The sequence below is a fragment of the Rousettus aegyptiacus genome, unplaced genomic scaffold (genome assembly GCF_014176215.1).
Source record: "Rousettus aegyptiacus isolate mRouAeg1 unplaced genomic scaffold, mRouAeg1.p scaffold_m13_p_7, whole genome shotgun sequence".
Classification (NCBI taxonomy): domain Eukaryota; kingdom Metazoa; phylum Chordata; class Mammalia; order Chiroptera; family Pteropodidae; genus Rousettus; species Rousettus aegyptiacus.
Genome location: NW_023416310.1, coordinates 68,431,333 through 68,452,835, shown reverse-complemented (window position 1 = coordinate 68,452,835; position 21,503 = coordinate 68,431,333). Strand labels below are relative to the sequence as shown.

The 21,503-nt window shown below is 47.0% G+C and overlaps 1 protein-coding gene across 30 annotated transcripts in view; it reads right to left on the bottom strand.

Moving 5' to 3' along the window:
* The window catches only part of INPP4A (inositol polyphosphate-4-phosphatase type I A), a 105,092-nt gene that overhangs the window by 31,973 nt on the left and 51,616 nt on the right, over positions 1-21,503 (bottom strand). For 11 of the 30 annotated variants that reach the window (XM_016143009.2, XM_036224451.1, XM_036224452.1 and 8 more), the window contains 12 exons: positions 19,833-19,903; positions 18,035-18,079; positions 17,459-17,664; positions 10,772-10,890; positions 8,514-8,630; positions 8,194-8,273; positions 6,578-6,689; positions 5,742-5,832; positions 5,195-5,342; positions 3,140-3,270; positions 1,159-1,263; positions 637-745 (listed from right to left, as the gene is read on the bottom strand). In XM_016143009.2, the coding sequence (XP_015998495.2) occupies positions 637-745; positions 1,159-1,263; positions 3,140-3,270; positions 5,195-5,342; positions 5,742-5,832; positions 6,578-6,689; positions 8,194-8,273; positions 8,514-8,630; positions 10,772-10,890; positions 17,459-17,648 (1,202 nt within the window). In that variant the 5' untranslated portion in view covers positions 17,649-17,664; positions 18,035-18,079; positions 19,833-19,903. Of the gene's footprint in view, positions 1-636; positions 746-1,158; positions 1,264-3,139; positions 3,271-5,194; positions 5,343-5,741; positions 5,833-6,577; positions 6,690-8,193; positions 8,274-8,513; positions 8,631-10,771; positions 10,891-17,458; positions 17,665-18,034; positions 18,080-18,736; positions 18,946-19,832; positions 19,906-21,503 lie in introns of those variants that run through there. The other 19 variants (XM_016143007.2, XM_016143006.2, XM_016143024.2 and 16 more) reach the window with 9 other exon arrangements.

Below are 21,503 nucleotides of genomic sequence, written 5' to 3'. Positions count from 1 at the left end.
CTTGACAGGGGACCTTCTGGAAAGGTACCACTGCCTCCCCCACATCCCACATACTAGCCTGTTTGCAGCTCCCCCACCCCGATAGCACACCACACAAGCGGCGGTGCAGCCTGTCAGCCTAAGGCAAGGCCACTGATCCTTGTGCCAGGGCTGGATCTGTCACCTGCATCCTGGTCACCAGCACATAGCCCTGCACACTGGGACCCCACTGCAGCTCTGTACCCTTCCCCACCCTGCCACCTGGCAGTTTCCTGCTCAGGTCAGCAGCTCCATGCAACCCCTGGAGCCCTCTGAAAGCTGGGAACACTGACCACGCCATCCCTTACGAAAGGAATGGTCCCCTCCCCAGCTGCACACGACTGAAAAGGGAGGGCAAGGACCCCGAGCAGCAGTCACACAGGCAACCACCAGAAGCACCTCTTCAGGGTGGGTCTCAATTTGCAGGATGGGGCCACCAATTCAGTGCCCTTGCCACTCCCGCTCAGGCACACACAGAGCAACACAGGCAGCCCCTCCCGCCACAAAGAAGCAGACTAAACATCTGGATGTTTCTGTGGCCATATTTTAGGTTTTTTTCCAACCTAGGATGTATCAGACAGCTGTACAAGGACTATGAACGTCCTCTCAAGAACTTACTGTTTCTTGGTCTCTTCAAATTTGTGCAGCTTTTTGCGGAGGCCTCCTGACTTAAAGCCCTGGCAGTGTGCTGCGGGTGCCCCAATCGTAACGATGTCGTAGCTCTGATCTGAATGACAGAAAGCTCTCCTGCATTACCTGGGCTTAGGAATGCGGACATGCAAGCTACAGGGACGAGCCCTCAACTTGCAGCCAGGCAGCTGCAGTTCCCTTGGTCTCATAGCCTGCATGGTCGGCCGAGGGCCTCTGGGACCCAGCACCACCACCCCAGAGAGGAGCCATAAGGGGCTGGAAGCACCACATGCAATATCAGCTCCCCTCCTTGGATGTGTGATTGAAGGGCAACTTTCCGTTGCAGAAACACAATAGGAGGCTGGACGGAGGAGAGACAAGAGAAGGGGCTTGTCCTCTTTAACAAAGGGTCTGGCAGGGTCCTGATGCATGCCTGCAGAAGAACACATGGGGAAGGCTAGGCAGGTGATGGGTAGCTGCAGGGCAAGGCACACAGGGGCGGGAAATTACCTGATCCCCCATCATCTTGAACTCTCATTCTCTGTATGTGCAGGTTTGTGGGAACAAATTCCAACTTTTTATCTGCTTTCAAACTGCTTGCTTTAAACGAAGGACCTAGGGAACAGAACATGAACCAAGGGCCATCACCATGGGTCCCACATTCCTGAGTGGCAAGTGGGAAATGGGTATTTTGAGGGTGCTGCTCAAAAAGCGGTTACATGTGGTGGCCTAGGAAATGCTGAGTCAATCATGAACACATTCTGTTGCAGGGTGGTAGGTGAGTGAAACACTGTAGGGAGGGCAGTTCGCCAACCAGGAGGCTGGTTCTGAGAGCTTCAGTGGTGAATGGAGCAGGCAACAGCAGCTTCAGAAGGTGACGGTGACAGTGACAGTGCTGTGCCTGCCCACGATTCAGCCCTCAGTGGAGAGGTCTGACACAAAGAGGAGGTTCTGTGCAGCACATGTCAGCAGCACTATAAAAAGCAATGGGCCCACTCCAGGAACTGCCTGTTCCAATTCCAGAGACTGCCATCATCCAAGAGCTAAGAAATCGGTTCCCAGAGCAACACGTCTCAATTCTGAAAAGCAGTAAAGAGGTCAGCTTGTCACCTGGATCCCCCCAGATGAGCAAGATGCCAGGCAGCAGCAACCCTGGCCTCTGGAAGAGACTTGAACCTGTTCCCTAGTATGCGCTCAGGTGACTAAGGAGGCTGGATGGTGTTCTGTAACAAATACCCACAGTCTTGTTTCTATAGTCGGAATCTGTAACTAATTAAGCAAAGAACTCCATGCCTAGAAAAGAAAGGGATTACAAATTACACTGAAAACAAGAAAGGTAGGAGAAATAAACATTGCATCTAGTGAAAAAAGGTAAATTTATTTTGCCAATATACAAAATACAGGCCAGCCAGATGGCTGTTCTGTATTTTGTCACAGGAGACTGTTTGCTAGATACTTATATGGGGTAGGCCCAGGGAGTGCTGGCAGCCTAGAGCCTGTTAGAGTTACAGGATCCTGGACCTGCTGTTAGCACGGCCCTCTGGGGGTTTAGACACACAGTGACATCCAAGAAGCTCTGCTCTAGAGAACTCAGGCTGTGCAGGTGTCAGACTTTCCCAGGTAACAGGCATCCAGTGTGGGTCGGTCCCTCGATTCCTTCAGGCAAATGCTGTCACTTCTCTTAGGAACACACTTAGATACATTCTTCAGATTCAAACCCAAACCAGGGCACCAGCACCTTGTCATCATTCCTGTATTTGACTTCTCAGCCAAGTTCATGGATATACTTTCATGCATTCTGTGTCAAAACTACATTAAAGGCTCATGATTTTCTTTAAACCCTGGAATTTCACTATAAAGAAGGGAAGGAAAAAAGAATCTAAAGATAGAAACTAAAGAAATGAAAAGCCTCCCCCACTCAAAAAAAACATTCCATTTAAAAAACAAAAGGGAATGAGTTAAGAATAGTCTTTTCAATCTACCTTAAGAGTGTTTTGAAAACCAAAAGGCATCTTTCAGGAAGAAAAGGTGAGGTGTCTGCACTTTACTTTCCTTTTTGAGCCTCAAAAATAGAGATTCTGCTCAGATAATTTATATGTTCAATACAAGTACCACTGAGTATTTAGACTGGGACATTTAGAAAACGTCTTTTGTCTCGAGCAAATGGCCTACATCCTTTTGGCCATTTCACTTATATTAAGACCAAGATAAAGAAATAACATGAACAGCCTGTGATTTAGTCTCTGCTAAATTCCATTACACAGTGGCTGTTTTGGCAGATGACACCATAGAATTTTAGATGCAATTCAGATTTGTCTTCCTAATTGAGATCTGAGAAATCCAAATTTTCAAGAATTCACACCTACGTGAGTGTCTATTTTAAAAAACCCATTAGAGTGTCTGTCAGGGTGCCTGCGTGAACGACCCAGGTCCACCCTTCAGGTGGGAAAGCTGCGCATGCATGCGCGGGGAGGGCGAGACTGGTACCTACCTCGGTACTGATGGAGGTCAGTCAGGTTCTCCTGGTACGTGAGGATGATGGTCTGGTACTGAGTGACAATCTGGCGCCGGAGGCTCTCCCAGCAGGGGGACAGCTCACCCAGCTCCTCCAGTTCACACACTCTGCAAGCAAGGCACGTATAGGTCAGGCATGGCCGTCTCACTTCCCCGGAGATGCACGGGAGTCCATGCCACCCAGGAGAGCAGAGGGCATGGGGAAGCCTGCTGATGCCTAGGGAAGGCCCAGGCTATACAGTGAGGCCAAAGGACAAGCAGCAGGGTGCACGGCAGGCCCCTCCTGGAGGCCTGGCTGTACAAAGGGCAGACTATCAACTGTGTGGCAAATGTACAGAGAACTTTGTACAGAGACAAAGTAAAGTGTTAGAGAAAAGCTTAGTGGAGAGGGTGCAGGCCCCTGCCGCCTCGCCCCAGGGGCGAAGGCTCAGAATGCAGCCTCTCTGCATCTGGGCATTACAGGCTGACAGTGACCCTCCCAGAAAACAAGGGCACTGGAGGTCTATAAGCAACTGCTACAATGTATTATCTCCAGAAAATAAAACCTGTGTAGGAACTGAAATATAAACTTCTTAGCTCAGCAGCAAATAATAGCTGCATCAGTAGAGAAACAAAAACATAGATTTTTAAAAAAAATTTAAAAAAAGGATAACCATTTTAGGGAACTGGGGAATGGGACCTAGACTTGTTTTTCATTAAAAGCCATCGACACTATTCGGCTTTTTATACTACATACATTTCCCTTTGAGGGAAAATAAAATACAAATTTTATGAGACTTTTTATGAATCTACTGAATTATCTTAAGTTTTTAAAAAGCTGTGCCATTTTGTTATTAAATTAGCAAAATTGATATAAAAGAAGACTGGTGTAGGTGGGCTACGGGAAACAGAAGTCCCATGCCTCAGGGGGGCTCACGCACAGAAGCCCCACACTTCGCTGCTCTGGCCCCCCTCTGGATGTTTGCCCGTGTTCCACGTGGCACCTGAAATTTCAGAGGCCTGCAATCCAATACCACCCTCCTCCTTCTCACAGGCCCCATTACTTTCTCCTAACATATCTGGGCCCTGTGCGTGTCCCCCAGCTCTCTGTGAGTGACTGTCACCCATGGTCTGTGTCTGTATTCCTCATCAAGAAGCCCCTGCACCAAGCACAGTGCCCACAATGTGGCTGGGCTGAAAACATACAGCCCTTAAAAGGAAAGTACTTATTAAGCAAATGGTCTTTAAACTTTTAGCACATGTAAATACACACACAAGTGCAGATAATGAGAAATGATGCCCTAACTAAAAATGATAACAAGCTGAGTGATGATTGAGGGAAAAGTAGACAGTAGCTACATATATAGAAAAGCTGAAAGGAAAAATTTTAAGTCTAAAATACATATAAAATACATATACATAGGAACAAAAGTAATTCTTTGCTTTATTATTCTTGCCATTTTTTTCTCTAAATTTGAATTCTTTCAAGATAAAATTTTTTTAAAAATAGCTGTATTAGCTGAATAGGATTTTGGCTGCATTGTTTTCTTTCATGCTTCTGTTATACTGCCTATAATTAATGTTGTTTAGCAATGATAGTGTAAGGCACAGGGGAGATGTAGCCTGACCCATATCACAGGCTGCTTCTTGCTACAGGACCAAGGACACACACCCTGAGCTGAGGGGTGCCCAACAGGCCCCTTAGGCTTCCGGAGCCCACACTGCTGTGGCCCTGCCTGAGGAAACTGTTGACCCAGGCAGACACGACCAGAGAATGACCAGCTATTTCTAACTTTGAGTCCAAATGAGGAGAAAGGAGAGGGGAAGAGCCGGCAGTGGGTACCAAGTGCAAGGCTGGGCATGTTGTCCTGTGAAGTCCTCACACAGGACACCCAGGACACAGATGTGCAAACTGAGGCTGCAAAGCAGGCTCATGGTGGAGCTGGGCTCGCCGTCAATCTCTCTGGTGGTGGCGCTCTATGCCCATCATCTGAGAGCCTTCCAGAGAGAAGGGGCGCATGATGCAGGCAGGATGGGTGGTGACAGTCCGTACCTGGCCGCATCTTCTTCCAGCAGGAGCTTCACGAACTGCCGGGGCACGTGCAGGGAGAGCACACTCTCTGCCATCTGCTCCAGGATCCGCAGGTGGTTGCCGTCGGTGGTGGGAAAGCGGTACATGCGGCAAATGGCGCCTCCAAACACTGAGGGGGTATGGAAGACATAGGTGTGAGCGGATGCACACTGTACAGGGGCCTCCCTGTCAGGCCACCCGGTGCTGACGTCCTCAGTCTCACTACACTCATCCCAAGGGACTTCCACATTGAAACCCAAGCCCCACTAGGTGACTGAACCTGGAAGCTCTTCTCCTGCAACATGCAACCTTCCCATCCCAGAAGGCGTAACACCCCATGAGAGGCCTGGGGCAGTGACAGTGGCCGTTACCAGACCAACACAGAACAGGAAAAACTGAAGGTGGTCCCTTCCTCAGAGTATCACTGACTCTTTATGTGCTGTTGGCATGTGAATAAGCAGCAGAGAGGTGACGACCAGGGAGGACAGGGTGACCACGGGCCTGAGCACCAACAGAGGAGGCCATTTACCTGACTTCAGCAAAGTGTCTTTCCGCAATGAGGCATACTTGGATCGGACCCCCAATGCCTCGGTCAAGCTCTCATCAACAGGCAGGACCATCTAGTGACGCGCACAGAAAAGCACAAGAGGACAGACTTGGATGGGTCCAGAGCACTCGAGGGACGTGGTGGCCACAGAGATGAAAGAATGTTCCAGGTTAATGTCCACCACCAGTAGTATAGCAAAGACAATGCCCAAGGCACCAACAAGCCCACCTCCTTGTGCATGGGATGTGTCCCACACACACATCATTTTCTAGGAACATGTGTCTTTTACTAACTCATTTCACTTGGTATTTCAGTATTTTGATGTGTGAAATGAAACAGAGGGAAAATGGATACCAGCAATATCTCTACAGCTGGCATTCCAGGGTTACTTTGAGTGAAACAAGGTATCTCTGTACTCTACAATATGACCATGCACCCATGTCTGGGCTCTTCAATTAGAATTCTAGTTTGAGAGCATGGGGGAGAGTGACAGAGAAAGGGTGTGGGGAGATGGGGAGGCTGTGCAGGTGTGACATACATGCACATGTGTGTCGGGAAAGGGGGATACTAACAACACAGGTAACCTGCGTCTCATTCCTCACCCACCCGGGCTCCAGAAGTGGCCCACAGGGCAGGGGCAAGTGCAGGCTCCAGGGCTGCAGAGCCTGAGGGGACCCCCTTCCTTCCTCTTTGAGAAGTGCCTGGGGCACTGGCCCATCCTTCAGAGGTAGTGCCAAGGAGCAGGCCCTGCCCTTTGTCCCCTAGAACAGAGGCAAAGCCCATCTCACTCCTGACGTGGGGTGTGGAGGGGCACTTACCCTGCCGTTGACTGTGTCCAGAGACCGAGTCACTGGAGGCCTCTGGTCTGACTTCTCCTCCATCTGCCAGCCGATCACGGTGATGTTGCCCACACGGTCACTCTCAGCAGACCTGCAATGAGCAATGTGCTGTGGGAAGTGGCGTTGTGACTATTTTGTTTTTGGCTTAAAGCTCAGCCATTGTGGGTCACAGAGGGGTCCTGGGTGTGCCGGGATCTGGCCAGCTGGTCAGTCAGGCAGTACCTACTGTATGCCCAGACTGCAAGGGAGGCCACAGGAAACCATGGGGCACAGCTGAGAGGACATAGCTCCACAGAGAGGTGTGGACGTGCCTGGCAGAGCTGAGGGAAGGAGCCAAAGCTCGCGCCCCTGGCTGACCCCTACCCCAGAGCGTGACGGGAATGCATCTCAGAATCAGGACTGAAGAGCACACTCGTCTGGCACTGTACCCCTTTCTTCTTCTCCCACCCCACCCTTAAGCTTTGATCACTCCAAGGCCTGGCCTGGGGCCCCGAGGAAGCTGTGGTCACCCAGGGCTTCCCCAAGCATCTGAATCCTGATATGACAGAGCTGATGCCACCCCTAGCCCCAGTCAGCTATACCCCTAACACTTCTGGCGGTGGGGGCTGGGGCTGCCAGCTACCTGGGCCTGTCTGACTCATCCAGGGACGCCCAAGGCCTTTTATTTAAGGTGTCGAACTCAGCCGGGCTCTCCATGTTCATGGGGTCACTTCAACTGCCCATTCCTCTGGGACTCTTACTGTCTCAGGCCCAGAAAGGCCCTTCTCCCTGGGCCATCTGTCCAATGGTGACCTCAGCTCCTTCTAACAGAGACTATGTCCCCTTCTTACACAGACCTCTAACGCCACTAGAATTACTCCTGGCTTATGATGCACCCAGACATTTTCTCTAACAGCCCTCTGCCTGCCATGGGCCGTCTCATTTTCCGAGACCCTCCCTCCATCCTGAGTCAGGTCCTCCACTTGCAGAAAGGACGGCTGCCAGGCTTCCGTCCTACCCAACACCAGCAACACCCTTACCACCAATGCCACAGAATGCTGCACCATCCAGCATGGAATTAACCCTCTCTGTCAAAATTCCTTTGCTATTTTGGACTGTTTTCTTAATTTTTACATTATTTGGGGGGGGGGGTGTAGAGAAAGAAAGAATGCCATAGCAGGATTTCGGTGGGAATTGCCCCTAAAATGAGTTTGGGAAGGGATGACGTCTTAACATTCTCCATCTTCATTCCAGGGACGCAATAGGGGACGGTTCCCTCCTCCCTCCATAAAGAGTTGCTGAGAGCCAGGCACTGTTTCACAAGCTTAGGATATAGCAACAAAGCAAAAGAGACAGAAACCCCTGCTGTAGGGAGCTGACATTCTACTAGGGGGAGGGACGGGTGCTAGACAAATACATTTAGTGTTACTAGACACACATCTAGGTTTCCCTCAGGTCTGAATCCACCAGGCAGGCCATACAGGCCGTGCCTGACACACCTCAGTGGACAACCAGTGCCTGCTGAGTCCAGCCTCTGGGAGGGACAGGATGCAGGGCCCCTTCCCATTGATCCCTGGGCCCCCAGATTCTCTCAAAGGAACAAATTAAAAACCAACCTTAGTGTTAAATGCAACCGGTGATGCCTGTCCTGGAGCAGATCCTTGACAATAAATGTTCCAGAGCCCAGCAAATACATCTGAGGAAGAGGGAAAGCTAGCATCAGTCCCCTTGTCCTCCAGTGACCAGGACCCAGGGAATCTGGCTGGTCTTCATTGAAGAAGCCCAATAGAGAAGCTTGGAAAGAAGTTTCAAAAGACAGATGAGTCTGGACATCAGCTGGCTGTGAGCCAGGAATGAAGCCAATCCCATGTTCACGTCTCACTGAAATGACTACAGAACTTAAGAGATTCCCACAAACCACAACATGCTACTTAACTGTTCCCTGAGATCTGTCTTTGACGTCATACACGGAGAGTTTGATTTGTGTCATCTGATTGATAAGGGAGTCTTGGAAGAAGGCAATACTGCTTAAAAATATAGGATTGTTGGTTCCCTAGAATGGGAAAGAGAATCATGAGAACACAGAGGTAGGTGGTTAAAATAATCGCTCTTGAAGTACAGCCCCATTTTCAGAATTAGTAACATTCTTACCGACTTGGATGAATACAAATGCTCACAGCAGCTTAAACCAATGCAGACAACCCAAATCTGCCTTTCAGAAGGGGCAAAGGAGCCCGAAAGACCCTGACCAACCCAGACACGACCAACCCAGACACAGCCAATGGGTCACTGTGCAAGCTCTGCCCAGGCTCACTTAAGGGCTTGTCACTTCACGGGAAGAGTTTTCTAAAATGGAATCGGGCTAAATGTCCATGTGTATTCCTGGCCGCACAGCTTTGGATGAGGCATGGATTTGAATCTACTACTTTGGGCTGTTTCTATAAGATGTGCAAGGGCGGAAGGAAGAGGAAAAGGACAGCTTAGGTTGTTTTCTTCTTTCTAGAAGCTTGTGGTTTGGGATAATTAAGTCCTGGCCTTTTTAAGGCCATCCCTTTTTTGAGGACTAGCTGCTAGTTTCTAGATCACAAGTGGCTATTTCCTGGCAGCCTAGCCTCACCCCGCAAAGCTCCATGACAGCATATCCTCTTTCTCAGGCAGCGGTGAACTATCTTGGCCAAATGGTTAATAGTTTCTGTTTGTACGTGCGCTTGGATCCACGCCTCTGGCTGTGTGCCCTCTGCAGCTCCAGGTCTCTCTCTCAAGGTCTGCTGACAGGCCATCCAGCCTCCCCCTCCACCCACCCTGGCTAACCACTTCTGACTCTCCTTCCACTGAGGCTACAAACCCAGGTGTCTGCTTTGGTGTTTCCTTCTCTGTCGTGCTCAAGCACCCAGTAACAATGAACTTCTCCCACAACCCTTTCTTTCCCTTCCTTCCCCCTGCCAGTCAGGACCTCCCTGAGACATCTCTAGTCAAGTGACCACTGCTTGAAAGCCTACGCTGGCCCGCTGCAGACTCCCAGCCTGCCTTTCAAGGCATCCCCTAGGCTCTCTCCTGCCTGTGCCTTCTGCACATACACTGAACCGGCTAATGTTACTTTCCAAACAACACAATGCTTCCTCGACGCCTGTGCATCACTATCACACCACAGAGCTCTGGCATGCTGTGCGGCAAGTAGGCCCCAGCCTGGCAGCACGGGCCCCACCTGGGAGCCTGTGAGGAATGCAGAGTCTCAGGCCTCACTCCAGACCCATGGAGCCAGAATTTCACTAAGCTACCCTAGGAAGCCACCTCCGACCCTCAAGGCTGACTGGGACCCCATCCTCCTGGTGCTGTCCTCATCTCTCAACACCCCCTACTCTGCGGGGTATAGATGTGGCCACACTCATTTGTGACTCCCTGTCCACAGGGTGGTCAATCTCTTGGGGGCAATGACTAGGCCTGCGGGTGGCCTATCACCCGCAGCACCCAGCACAGTGCTTTGTGTGTAGTAGTGCTCAAAAAGACTTAGAAAACACTGTTGACTCGAACCTGAACTTCCATTGCAAGAGAACAGAAAGAGTCTACCTTCCAAACTGTAAAACTGGGGTGAGGAGGAAGCTCAGTGAATCCGCTGTAGATGGCCAGGAAGGGGTTAATTTTCACAGACACTCATATCACCAACAGAGCCCTGCAGAATCTCTCACCAGCGACTCCTACACTTAGTTTCCCGACTCACGCAAAGTGCTCAGTTACCTAAAAGGCTTTTGCAAAGTTCCCAAGGAGAATACATATCATTTAATGTAAAAAGTATATGTGTTACCCACAACTCAAAAGGATATAAAAATAAAAACTGATAAAACCAGAGGTATGCCCCAGAAGAGGTTTGGTTAATTGTCACGCTCCAAAATTTGACTAATGAGCACAATTCTCCAAAAGTAGCAGACGTGACAGGAGAATTAGGTCACCTCTTAAAATTGATCTTAACAGGATCATTGTTCAAAAATAACTGGCCAATAGCTAATCAATAACTAAAGGATACAGCAAACAGAAACACCACCCAGATGAGTAAATGTGAGGGAGAACATCAATGTACTGAAAACCCATGGAAAATAGCAATGATTCCCATAAATCTCACTGAAGCTGCGGGTGCTCAGGTGGCCAAGAAAGGTCACGTGAGCCTGTGGTTGAGTCCCAGGGGCCAGCAGCACCCACCTCAATGACCTCGGTCTGAGCGTGCTTCGTCCAGAAAGCCTGAGGAGGGGTGGTCACACTCACTGCTACAAAACTATTTGGTTTCCGATCTAGCGACGGAGTATGCAGCTCACTGCAAGCTGCGGGATCAAAATGGGAGAGAAATGAATCCTTTAATATCAGGCTCTAGCTGGTTCTCTGGTCCAAGTAGACCCAAAGAGCAAAAAAAGTGAGTGACACTCTAAGGGAGGACACAACTGCATTTTCAGTTGTCACAGGGAGGTGATTTCTCAAACTGGAATGAACCTGCCCTCACTCCCCTTTACCTCCCCTCACCCCCACGACAGCAGCACCCTAAGTGCCTGGGGACCGCTGAGCTAGAGGGGTTCCTGTGTCCATGGACTGGAACACAGGACCAACAACCCTATCCAATGTCTGACCATAAGCTTGACCTCAGTAACTAACTGAACAACTAATGGCTCATCTAAACAGCCTGGGACTCCATGAAATCACAACACAGCTACATGTGCCGCATCCTGTGGCTGCAGCACTGGCCCTTAGCTGTGGGCCCTGCACTCTCTGTGCAGGTACATGTGTTGGAAGCAAATTCCAATCCTATGGCAAAACAAACAAAACTCTTTAAAAAGGGAAGTCATTGCTCATTTGTTATCTTTATAAGACTCACATCAAACACAACAATAGTACTAAACACGTTACATGATAAAACTTAAACAGTTTCAGTTAGAAATTTTTGGTACTAAGTAAGCATTTTGAAATATGAAGCTCAGATAATTCTATCATAGAACTGACCCACTGGAAAGATGATCATATTTTACTGACTCTAATGTGCTATCTGTTCCAAATGGCATTATGAAAAAGAAATTTAACACACTGCCATTAGAGTAAGATATGCTATTAAGACATTCTCTTATTAAAGAAATATTAAAACATGAAAAAATACCCATCTTGGAAGTGATGAAATATACTGTAAACTGAAGTTCAACAGAAGTAGAAACAAATCACTTTTTTGCAGAGGCAGTGAATCCTCCCTTGAGTGCTGTGAGCAGTTGCTTAATTTACGGAATTCTGAAATAATGTTTTTGACCATTTTTGCCAGGATTTTCATTGCCTTTAAGAAAGAAAGGATTTTTGGAGGCCCTTAATCTGTCAATCCTGCCCTCATCATTGATTTTTAAAATGCTCACTGGCAATGTACATTTAGAAATGGATATTTTTTACTTCTCAAAATTAATTTTGATTTTCTAATTATCCCTTTATCTCATATATCTGAATTTTCATTATTAGGTATGATAAAATACAAAGAGCTCAGATTTTCACTTCGATGAGTTTTGACAATCACATACACCCATGTAACCATCATCAAAATGAGACAGAGAACCTTCTCCATCGGACCAGAGTCCCCCTGTGCTTCCCAGTCAACCATCTGCCTCTGTGACCACCATCTGATTTCCATCACTTCGTTCTTGAATTTCATATAAATGGAATGTTTTCGAGACTTCTAAGTGATAGCAGAGGACATGTCAACTTTGTAGGAAGCCAACAGTTTTCTTAAGTGGCCGCACCATTTTACGGTCCCGCTGGCAACGTGCATGCGTTCTGGTCACTCTGCATCCCACCAAGTTTGCTGAGGTGTTTACTTCAGTTGCTACAATGGATACATTTTAACTTTCACTTCTGTGATGTTCAGTATCTTTCCACTGTGTGCTCATTGTTCATTTTCATAAATTCTTTTGTCAAGAGTCTAATCAAGTCTTCTGCTCATTTCTGAATTCGACTGTTTACTTTTTAATGACTGATTTGTAATTATTTTATTCTGTATCTGTCCTTTGTCAGATAAATGTTCTGTGAATATCTTTTTCTGTCTGTAGTTTACTCATTTTCTTAAAGATTTTTAGATGTTTTTGTTTTTAAATTTTTAATTTTAGGGAGTGGTAGGAAGGAAAATGTCCACCTTGCCCCAAAGTATCCATGTGCTAGTTTCTGGAACTTGTGACTATATTACATCACAGGCAAACAAACAGTAGGGATGTGAGTGATGTCACGAATCTTGACATGGGGAAATTTTTCTGGATTACCCGGGTAGTCTTAATCTAATCATACGAGCTCTAAAAAGTAGAAGAGGAAGGTAGAAGGGTGAGTCAAAAAGATGTGACAATGGAAAAAGGTGAGATCTAAAGCACGAAAGGCACTCGACCTGCCATTGCTGGCTCTGAAGATAGAGGAAGGAGTCCACAAACCAGGAAGTGTGAGTGGCCTTGACAAGCTGGGAACCAGCCTCAACCAGTAGTTGGCAAAGAAATGGGGACCGCAGTCCTAAAATTACAAGGAAGTGAATTTTGCCAACAATCTGAATAAGCAAGGAAATAGATTCTCCCTTATGGCCCCCAAAGAAATGTAGCCTGCTGACGCTTTGATTTTGGTGTTAGAAGACTCTGAGCAGAGAACTAGCTGAGCCCAGTTGGGTTTTTGACCTAAGGTAATCATAAGATAATAAACATGTGTTGTTTTAAAGTGCTACATTTGTGGTAATTTGGTATGGCAGCAATAGCAAACTGAAGTACAGAGTTAGTGCTTTCTGTGTTCTGGCCAAGAAATCTGCCTACCCTGAGGCTGTGAGTTACCCTCTGTTTTCTGGAAGAATGCTTTAAGGTTTTATTTTTTAAAGTTCTCTGCTATTTCTACTACGTCTGCCTCAACAGTAATCAGGAATTTGACTGTCTCTCTTTCTCTCTCTCCTTTAGGTATGCCCCTACGTGACCCATGGCCTGGTCTCACTCAGCTTGCCCTTTCAGCTGGGTTCTCCACATGCAGGCTAGGCTGGATATGAGTCTGTCAAGCAGAAGTGACGGCAGACAGATGTAGGAATACAGGTGGCCAAAGGCTGGGAAGACTGACGCCAGTCGTGCGGCTAGCAGGCCAACTGCCACCTTCAGAACATGCCTTCCCACAAATGACTCTCTCCTGGCCTTGTCCCCGGGGCCTACCTAAATCCTACCCAATATGTCGTTCCTAGCTCTAAGTTCCATAGCTTCCCTGAGGCTTCCTCTCATCAGCTCACATCACACCTCTGTCTGTTTATATCACTCCTCTGGCATATTTCCACAGAAAGCATCCCTCTCTGATATGTACGCCTTGTCTAGCCAGACAGACCCTCTGTAATGCCTGCTGAGTGAACACCATCAAGGTAAACAGGTAAAACAGGTTTCAAGTGCATATCATTTGACTCTACAATTCCATATCCAAGAATTTATCCTAAGGAATTAATCAGCAAAAATATATAAAAGATCTATGTGCATGTGTGTTTATACATGTGTGAACTCCTATGTCCACCAGGAGGAGACTGGTCAACATAACTGGCACAGCCGCATAACAGGCCCCATGTAGGTGCCAACCCGGTGCAGCAGGTCCCGTGTTAATAAAAACGAAAGATGCCAGTGACTTTTTGCTACCTGAAAAACCATGTTAAGAACACTAGGATGACATTTTTGTAAATAACTCTACCACCTCCACACCCAAAAATCATTAAAAATTTCTGTATAGCACTGTGTAGACAGAATAAATGTCTAGAAGGATATATACCAAAATACCAGATGTGATTCTCTCTCTCAGGGTTTTCTTTTCCTCTAACGTTTTCTTTAAGAAAGATTTTTAAATAAGCATTTTTTTAATTTTAAACTTTTATTTTTAAGACAAAATGTTTGATCAATCATCTGGCACCTGTCCCTTGGGTTTTTTAAAACTTGTGGTAAAATTCATTTCATATCACCTTTTTAAGCTGTTTCTTCCTTTCTGTACTAATTAATATGATGGTATTGTTCTTCCTGATTTGTTGCATCAGAAATGTCCTGGTTTCTGTTACAGGGGTGAGGATTTTTAACTCCATTATGTCAACTCTCATTCTCTCTCTGTGCTCAGTTTAGCCCACTTTAGCCCAGTTTTTGTAGTTAAACCCACATTCTGCATTGTGGAAGTTAAGTGAATATTATTCATTACAAGCACATGGGGCTTCCTTCACTCTCTCCCATGTTGGACCCTGTTTTCTAGGCCCCACATCTTTCGTTTTCTCAAGTCATCCCCTCTTCATCTCCCATCTTCCACCAACTTCCAGAGAAAGGGTGTGGGGGAAGCAGTTTTACCTGAGACACTTAAGCTGAAGCAGGTCCCTTCTACCCTCATATCTGCCAGACAGCCTAGCTGACCATAGTTGGAAACACCTTCCAGCCAAATATCCAATGCCACTAAGGTCTCCACGTTGGCTGTATCCCTGATCCTTGGACGTGACCATTTTCTTTCTTCTCTAGAAGTTTTTAGATTCTTCCTTTAATTTCCAGTGGTCTGAAACTCCGCCATGATACGCCGATACGCCCTGTTATGAGTCCCTGTCACTGTGCTGGGCTGGCCTGGGGGGCATTTTTGCCTTGGAAATACATTCCTTGTTCACAAAAGACCCCTTGTGTTATTTCTTAGTAATCTCCCCCCTTACATCTTTTTCTATTTTCTCTTCTCAGTGTGAGACCTCCCGAACTTGCTCTCTAATTTTCCATCTCTATTTCTCTCCCATTTTCTATTTTGCTTTTCAAATTTTACTTTCCAGCAAGTAATAACAAATAGTAGAGAGGATGTGGAGAAAAAGGAAGCCTCATATACTGCTGGTGGGACAGCCACTATAGAAAACAGTCTGGAAGTTCCTCAAAAAATTCAGAATTGATCCACCATATGATCCAGCAATCCCTCTACTAGGTATTTACCTAGTAGAAAACTCATATCCAAAAAGGTATTTGCACACCAAGGTTCATAGCAACATTATTCATGGTGGCTAGGACATGGAAACTGAAGTGTCCCACAATAGAGGACTGGATGAAGAAGCTGTAGTAGATATATACAATGAAATCTTACTCAGCTATAAGAAGAGATGAAATACGGCTATTTGTGACAACATGGATGGACCTCAAGATAATCATGCTAAGCGAAATAAGCCAGACAGAAAAAGTTGAAAACCACATGATATCATTTATATGTGGGATATAAACCTAAAAGCAACAAATGAACAGGATAAACAGAGACTCACGGAGATGGACAATAGACTAGTGGTTACAAGGGTAGGGGGAAAAGTGGAAGGGGAGAGGTAAATGGGGGAAAAGGGGTGAAATATGTGGTGACAGAAAGAAAACTAACTATGGGAAGTGAACATACATTGTAAATATATATACGCCTTACCGTTAAAATGTACAGCTGAAATTTACTGGATTTCGTTAACCAATGTCACCACAGAAAAAATTAATTAACAATCAAAAAAATTTTTACATTCTGGGGTAATTCCTTGAATATTTTCCAATGTTTACTGAATTTTTAAATATTTTCTATCCTATTTCAAATTGCTAAGATTATCCATGTTCTTCAACTGTTTTTTTCTTCTTTAGAGTATCCTGTTCTTGTTTGATGGATCACCATCTTCTCTTAAGGATATAAATTATAATTTATATATATTTAACATGTTAAATATAGAATTATGTATATGTGACATATACATTAACTATATCTACATAAATGTACAATTTATGTACAACCCACCTGTCTGTCCATCAGCAGGAGAATGAACTACAGTTCACACACACAATGGACAACCACACAGCAAGGAAAGGAATGAGCTACTGACCCTCACAACTACACGGCAAGCTTCAGGGGTGTGGTGCAGAGTGAAAGAAGGCTGTGTGATGTAGGGTTCCATTTACGTGAAACTCAGGAGGCAGGATGTGTAGTGACAGGGATCTGGTCAATGGTTGCCAGGGAGTGAAGGTTAAGGACTTGCAGGAAAGGGGACAGGGAAGGCTTTGGGGTGATGAGAAGGTTCTGTGTCTTGACAGTGGTGGTTACATGGATGTGCCTGCTTAACAAAACTCACTGAATGGATACGTTTTACATATAAATCAAACTCGATATTGATTTAAAACAAAGTGAAAGAAAAGAACAGTCAGAGATCACACAACCTTTGTAAAAGGCTCACAATATGAAAGAAAAAAACAGAACTTGGAAGAAACAGAGACATTAAAGAAAATAGAAGAAAACGTCAAAGAAATCATACATCGAAGAAATGATACACCGTACAGTTTGTGTTCCTGCTTCTTACTCTTCTTGATGTTTGGGAGGATATAAGATAAGGGGGTGAAAATACGCTCACTCTCTGCTGTGACACTGGGAGTCCCTGGGCCGGTATTCAATCTGTAAAGAGCTATGAGCATCTAGGTGGGGCGGCAGGCTTGTGTCCTACAGCCCTCAGGCCCGGCCCTGGCCCCGGCCCCGGCCCCGGCCCCGGCCCCAGCCACAGCCAGAACACTCAGCACAGCACTCTGTCCCCACTTCAGCCCAAGGTTGGGCTGCGGAAAACTGTAACTTGTTTAGGAGTGTTTATCCTGAAATGGGAACATTTTCTAAAAGTTTAACATTAACTTGACAATAATACTTGTCTATTTTTGTGGGTTTAGCAATTTGTCAAAGTCCCTCTGTTTTGTTTGGACCACCATGAGCTTCTTTGTCTCTCAAATGGCAACATTCCAAATAGCACATGAGGAAACCCGTCCAGCAAGGTCAAGGGCAGGCTCGAGGCCATGCAGTTCATTTGCAGCACAGTCTGGACTACATTCTAGGTCATCTGACTCCCCAAGAGGTGTTTCCTCATGTTACACATACCTCCTGGACACCGATGTTTGGACACTGACCAATGCTGACCACCACCCAGGGAATGAGTGAAGGGGAGAGGACTGCCAGAGAGTGTAGGCTCCAAATGAGAAGCATCATGGTGGCTGACCCCACCCTGCTCTCCAACTTCCTGGGCAAGCTGCAGTAATGCCACACTTCCCTGATCCCAGAGCTGGCACATCTTCTCTCTGATGTCCCTGAGGGGTGGGCACACAGGTTATCACCTCCACGACAAGGGTTAGAGATTCAAGCACACAGGACCTCATAGCCAGGAGCTGACACCGCTGGCCTTAAGCCTGTTTTCTCACCCATCAGGCGCCTTCTGGATGAGTGGGAGGAAAAGAAGGGAGGCCTCTGTGTAGCTCCAGGGGCTCCCCATGGCCAGACCTGCAGGCGTGCCAATCCAGATCCCCCACCCACAGGGAGTCCACTCCAGTCTCTGGCTTCACCTCCTTAGAAACGCTTCAGCAGCAGGGGTGGCAGCAAGTTCTCTGAGACGAACTTGGGTCTGCAGTCATGTTTTTGTTTTTCAGCAACACATATTAAAAAAAATTTAAAGACACCTACCTAAGCTGAATTCTAAAATGGGCTCATCTGGATCTTGCAGGTTTCCTGAATAAAAGAGAAATGCCAGAAAAACGTTATCCTTAGCGAACTTTTCCCCTCATTTAGATTTTATGAAAAAAAAAAAAAAAAAAAAAAACCTGACACACTTGTAATCATTTCACAATATACATAAATCCAACCATTAAACTTACACAGTGACATAAACTGATTACTTCTCGGAAACCTGGGAGAAACCCCAATGCTCTATTTTTCCCTCAAAAACTGTTATATGAGATGATTTCTTCATTTTCTAAACATGCTGTTTCCAAATTCCTAAGAAGTCTCAGACTCATGGCCAAACAGCCTCCTCCTTAAGCTATACACACACAACAGAGAGGATCTATGCTGTGGCCTGGGCGCTGGCCAGTCCAGCCCTGTGACCCTTGGCACAGCAACAGGACCTACTGCAGGATGGGCCACATAGCTGTCTGCCCGAGCTGGGCACCTGATGTGCGCAGGGCCCCATAAAGCAGTTCCCAGGAGGAGTACTAACTTCCCTTCCCTATTCTGACTCAACCAGAGGATGCCAGAGCAGGGCATCCACCAGCCAGGGGCAGTCACCAGGGGCTCAGCCTGGCTGGCCGCTGGGTGCCCCGGGAGGCATGCTTGTCCCTTCCAGCATGGCTACAGGGTAGGGCCTGCCAGGAGCCCTGTGAGGTTCACCTGCCAGAGAGAGGCCAAGCATGTCGGCTGCCACATCGATGGTGGAAGCCCGCTGCATCGCACGGGCCCTGGTGCCATGGCGAGGGCTGTGCTCTCTTGCTGTCATGATGTCATTGGTGATGACGAGCTTCCTGTTCCTGGGTCAGACCACACCTGATTCCCCGGGAAGTGCTGTCACCCGGCCCTAGTTCCCTAAGGTGGCAGTAGTCCTAAGAAATAGAAACAAACACTGATAAGACGCAAGCGATAGGGACTGAGGCCCTGCTCTCACAGACAGTAAGTGACGGAGTATAGGCAAGGCCAAGAAGCCAGGGTCCCAGCATGGGAGGAGCCATGGTGGAGTCTGGTGGCCAAGGTCCCTTCAGTCACCTCTCCCTCTGCACACACTAGCACACCCTCACACACATACCACATACCACACACAAACCATGTTCTCTCCAAGTACATGACACATGAAATAGTGTTATTCATGCAAGCACAAGATATGGCTTCTGAGATTTTCTTGCTTGCTTTATTATGCTTTTTTTGTTGGCAAATCTCATAGAATCTCATAAAAATTTAAACCAACTCACTACACCCTCTTTTAGAAGGGTAAGAAATGCATAAAGTGGCTTGTCACCCACCAGCTATAGCATGGCGGGACACGGGAGGAACAAGGCACATAGCTCTGCAGCCTTGCCCTCTGTCTTTCCAGAGTTGCAGACACCTCACATGTCTTGGTCTGGGACTCTCTCTTCTGCAGAACATGTAGGTGATAATCTACACCTAACGAAGATGGCTGTGCCATGTGGTGATATGCAGTCTGTGCAGAGGCCTGCTGCAGGCTGAATCACACAGCACAGAACTCACATTCTGCTCTGAGAAGTGGGGTGACAGCAAGAAGCGACTTTCATGTTTTTCCAGCTACAATTCCTGCTGTATCTAGAAGGACCCACCACCCTTGAAAAGTTAAGATAATCAGACTGAGCAATAAGGCTGGTTTTAAAAAGTCTCTCAGAGGCCTCTATACACTCAGATACCCATCTCCTCAGTGTGTGCCAACACCTGGGCACCCAAAAGGCCTGTGCTCCCCTCTGGAATTCATCCAGTGACTTACTGGACATGTTTGTTCTTGGACCGGCAGAGATACATGACATTTCTTCATAGGAGCACGTCCAAGTCCATCATCTAAAAACAGAACACAAACTTAACATGCTGCTCAGCATGCACGACGCACTTGGAAACACATATTATTATGTATACGCTGTGATTTCAGTGCCTAGAAATACAGGGGCGCCAAAAGCTGCTACATGCTTCTTTGAGTTCCACACACCAATCTAAGGTTTTGGCTCAAAAACAAAGGTTTTTCTCAGAGCCCAAAAGAATAAGAAATAGAAAGTAGACGCTCTATTGCCATCCAGGGCTGGTCCAGGGGATTTGGTCCAGCCCCGAAGAGCCAACTGGGTGGCTGGGTGTGGCTGAGGGACAATGTGGGGTTGAGGACATGAGTCCCAATCTCCCTGCTCACAAACCTCAGGCTTGGACCCCCTGAGGCTCTGCTTTCTGGTGTCTGAGATGATGCTAACTGTTCCCACATCACAGGGCTGCAATGAGAACCAAACGTGCCACAGCGGGGGAGGCTCTGCAAACTCAGTTGGGCTCCCACATGGGTGCTGCAACCTGGCCCGAGGGCACCTCCCAGAGGAGCAGGATATGGCCCTTACTGGGTTCCAGCACTGCTGGGGGCCATGGAGATGGACCTCGGGCCCAGTGCCATCTGAAACTGCTGGGCCTGGGGTGAAGCTGATGGGAAGGGCAGTATGCTCAGCCCTCGGACAAACTCAGTCTCTCGTACAGTGTGCTCCTAGCCTCCCCCTGGGGCACCCAGAGACCTCTAGCCTGAGCACCTCAGCAGAGAGGGTGGGAGTCACAGAAGTAGTCACCCAGGGGAAGATTCACCAGCTTGCCAACATCAAAAGCATACAAGTCAAAAATGTGCAATGAAATTGGTGAAGACTAAGGAAAAGTGCTTACAGTACTAAAATCTGTATTTTACAGTGATGTACACATATCAATCAAAAAAATACCCTAAAAATCCACGCAGCAAAACTTATGAATTCATAAAACAGAAATGCACATGGTAAACATTTTGAAAAGCGACCGGACTCATTTAAAATAATGAAGGCAATGCTAAACTCATCTAAATTAACTAAGTTAGTACTCCAAAAGCTGTCTATCTGTCCTGCTGAGGACATGCTCTCCTGGAGACCTGGGGGGGACTCTGCAGGGCCCTCCTATATGCTGATGACACTTCAGCGGTCCGAGCATTTCAGGAAGCAACCCAACATCACTTATTAAAATCTGTCCACAACAAATTCTCGTCACTAATCCAGAAATGCTTATTGTAGCATCACTTATAACTGCAAACACTGGAACCGGCCTAAGCGATCGGGGACAAGTGAGTGCATCTGGAACACAAAGTTATATAGCTGTTGATGAGATTGTACTAGAGCGAATAAATACATGGAAAGTCCTTCAATCTCATTAGTCATCAGGAAAATGCAAATCAAATCCATGAGATGCTTCTGCACACCCAGCAGCACACCCAACAGGACAGCTAAAATGAAAAGATAGATGATACTTAGTGCTGGCAAGGACGTGGATTAAAGGAACCAGACATGCTGTTGGAGGAGTAAATGGCACAGTCACCCTGGGAAGTGCAGTGTCCTCTCAAGCTGACCCACATCTGCCCTGTGACCCAGAACTACTAACAGAATAGCAGACTCAC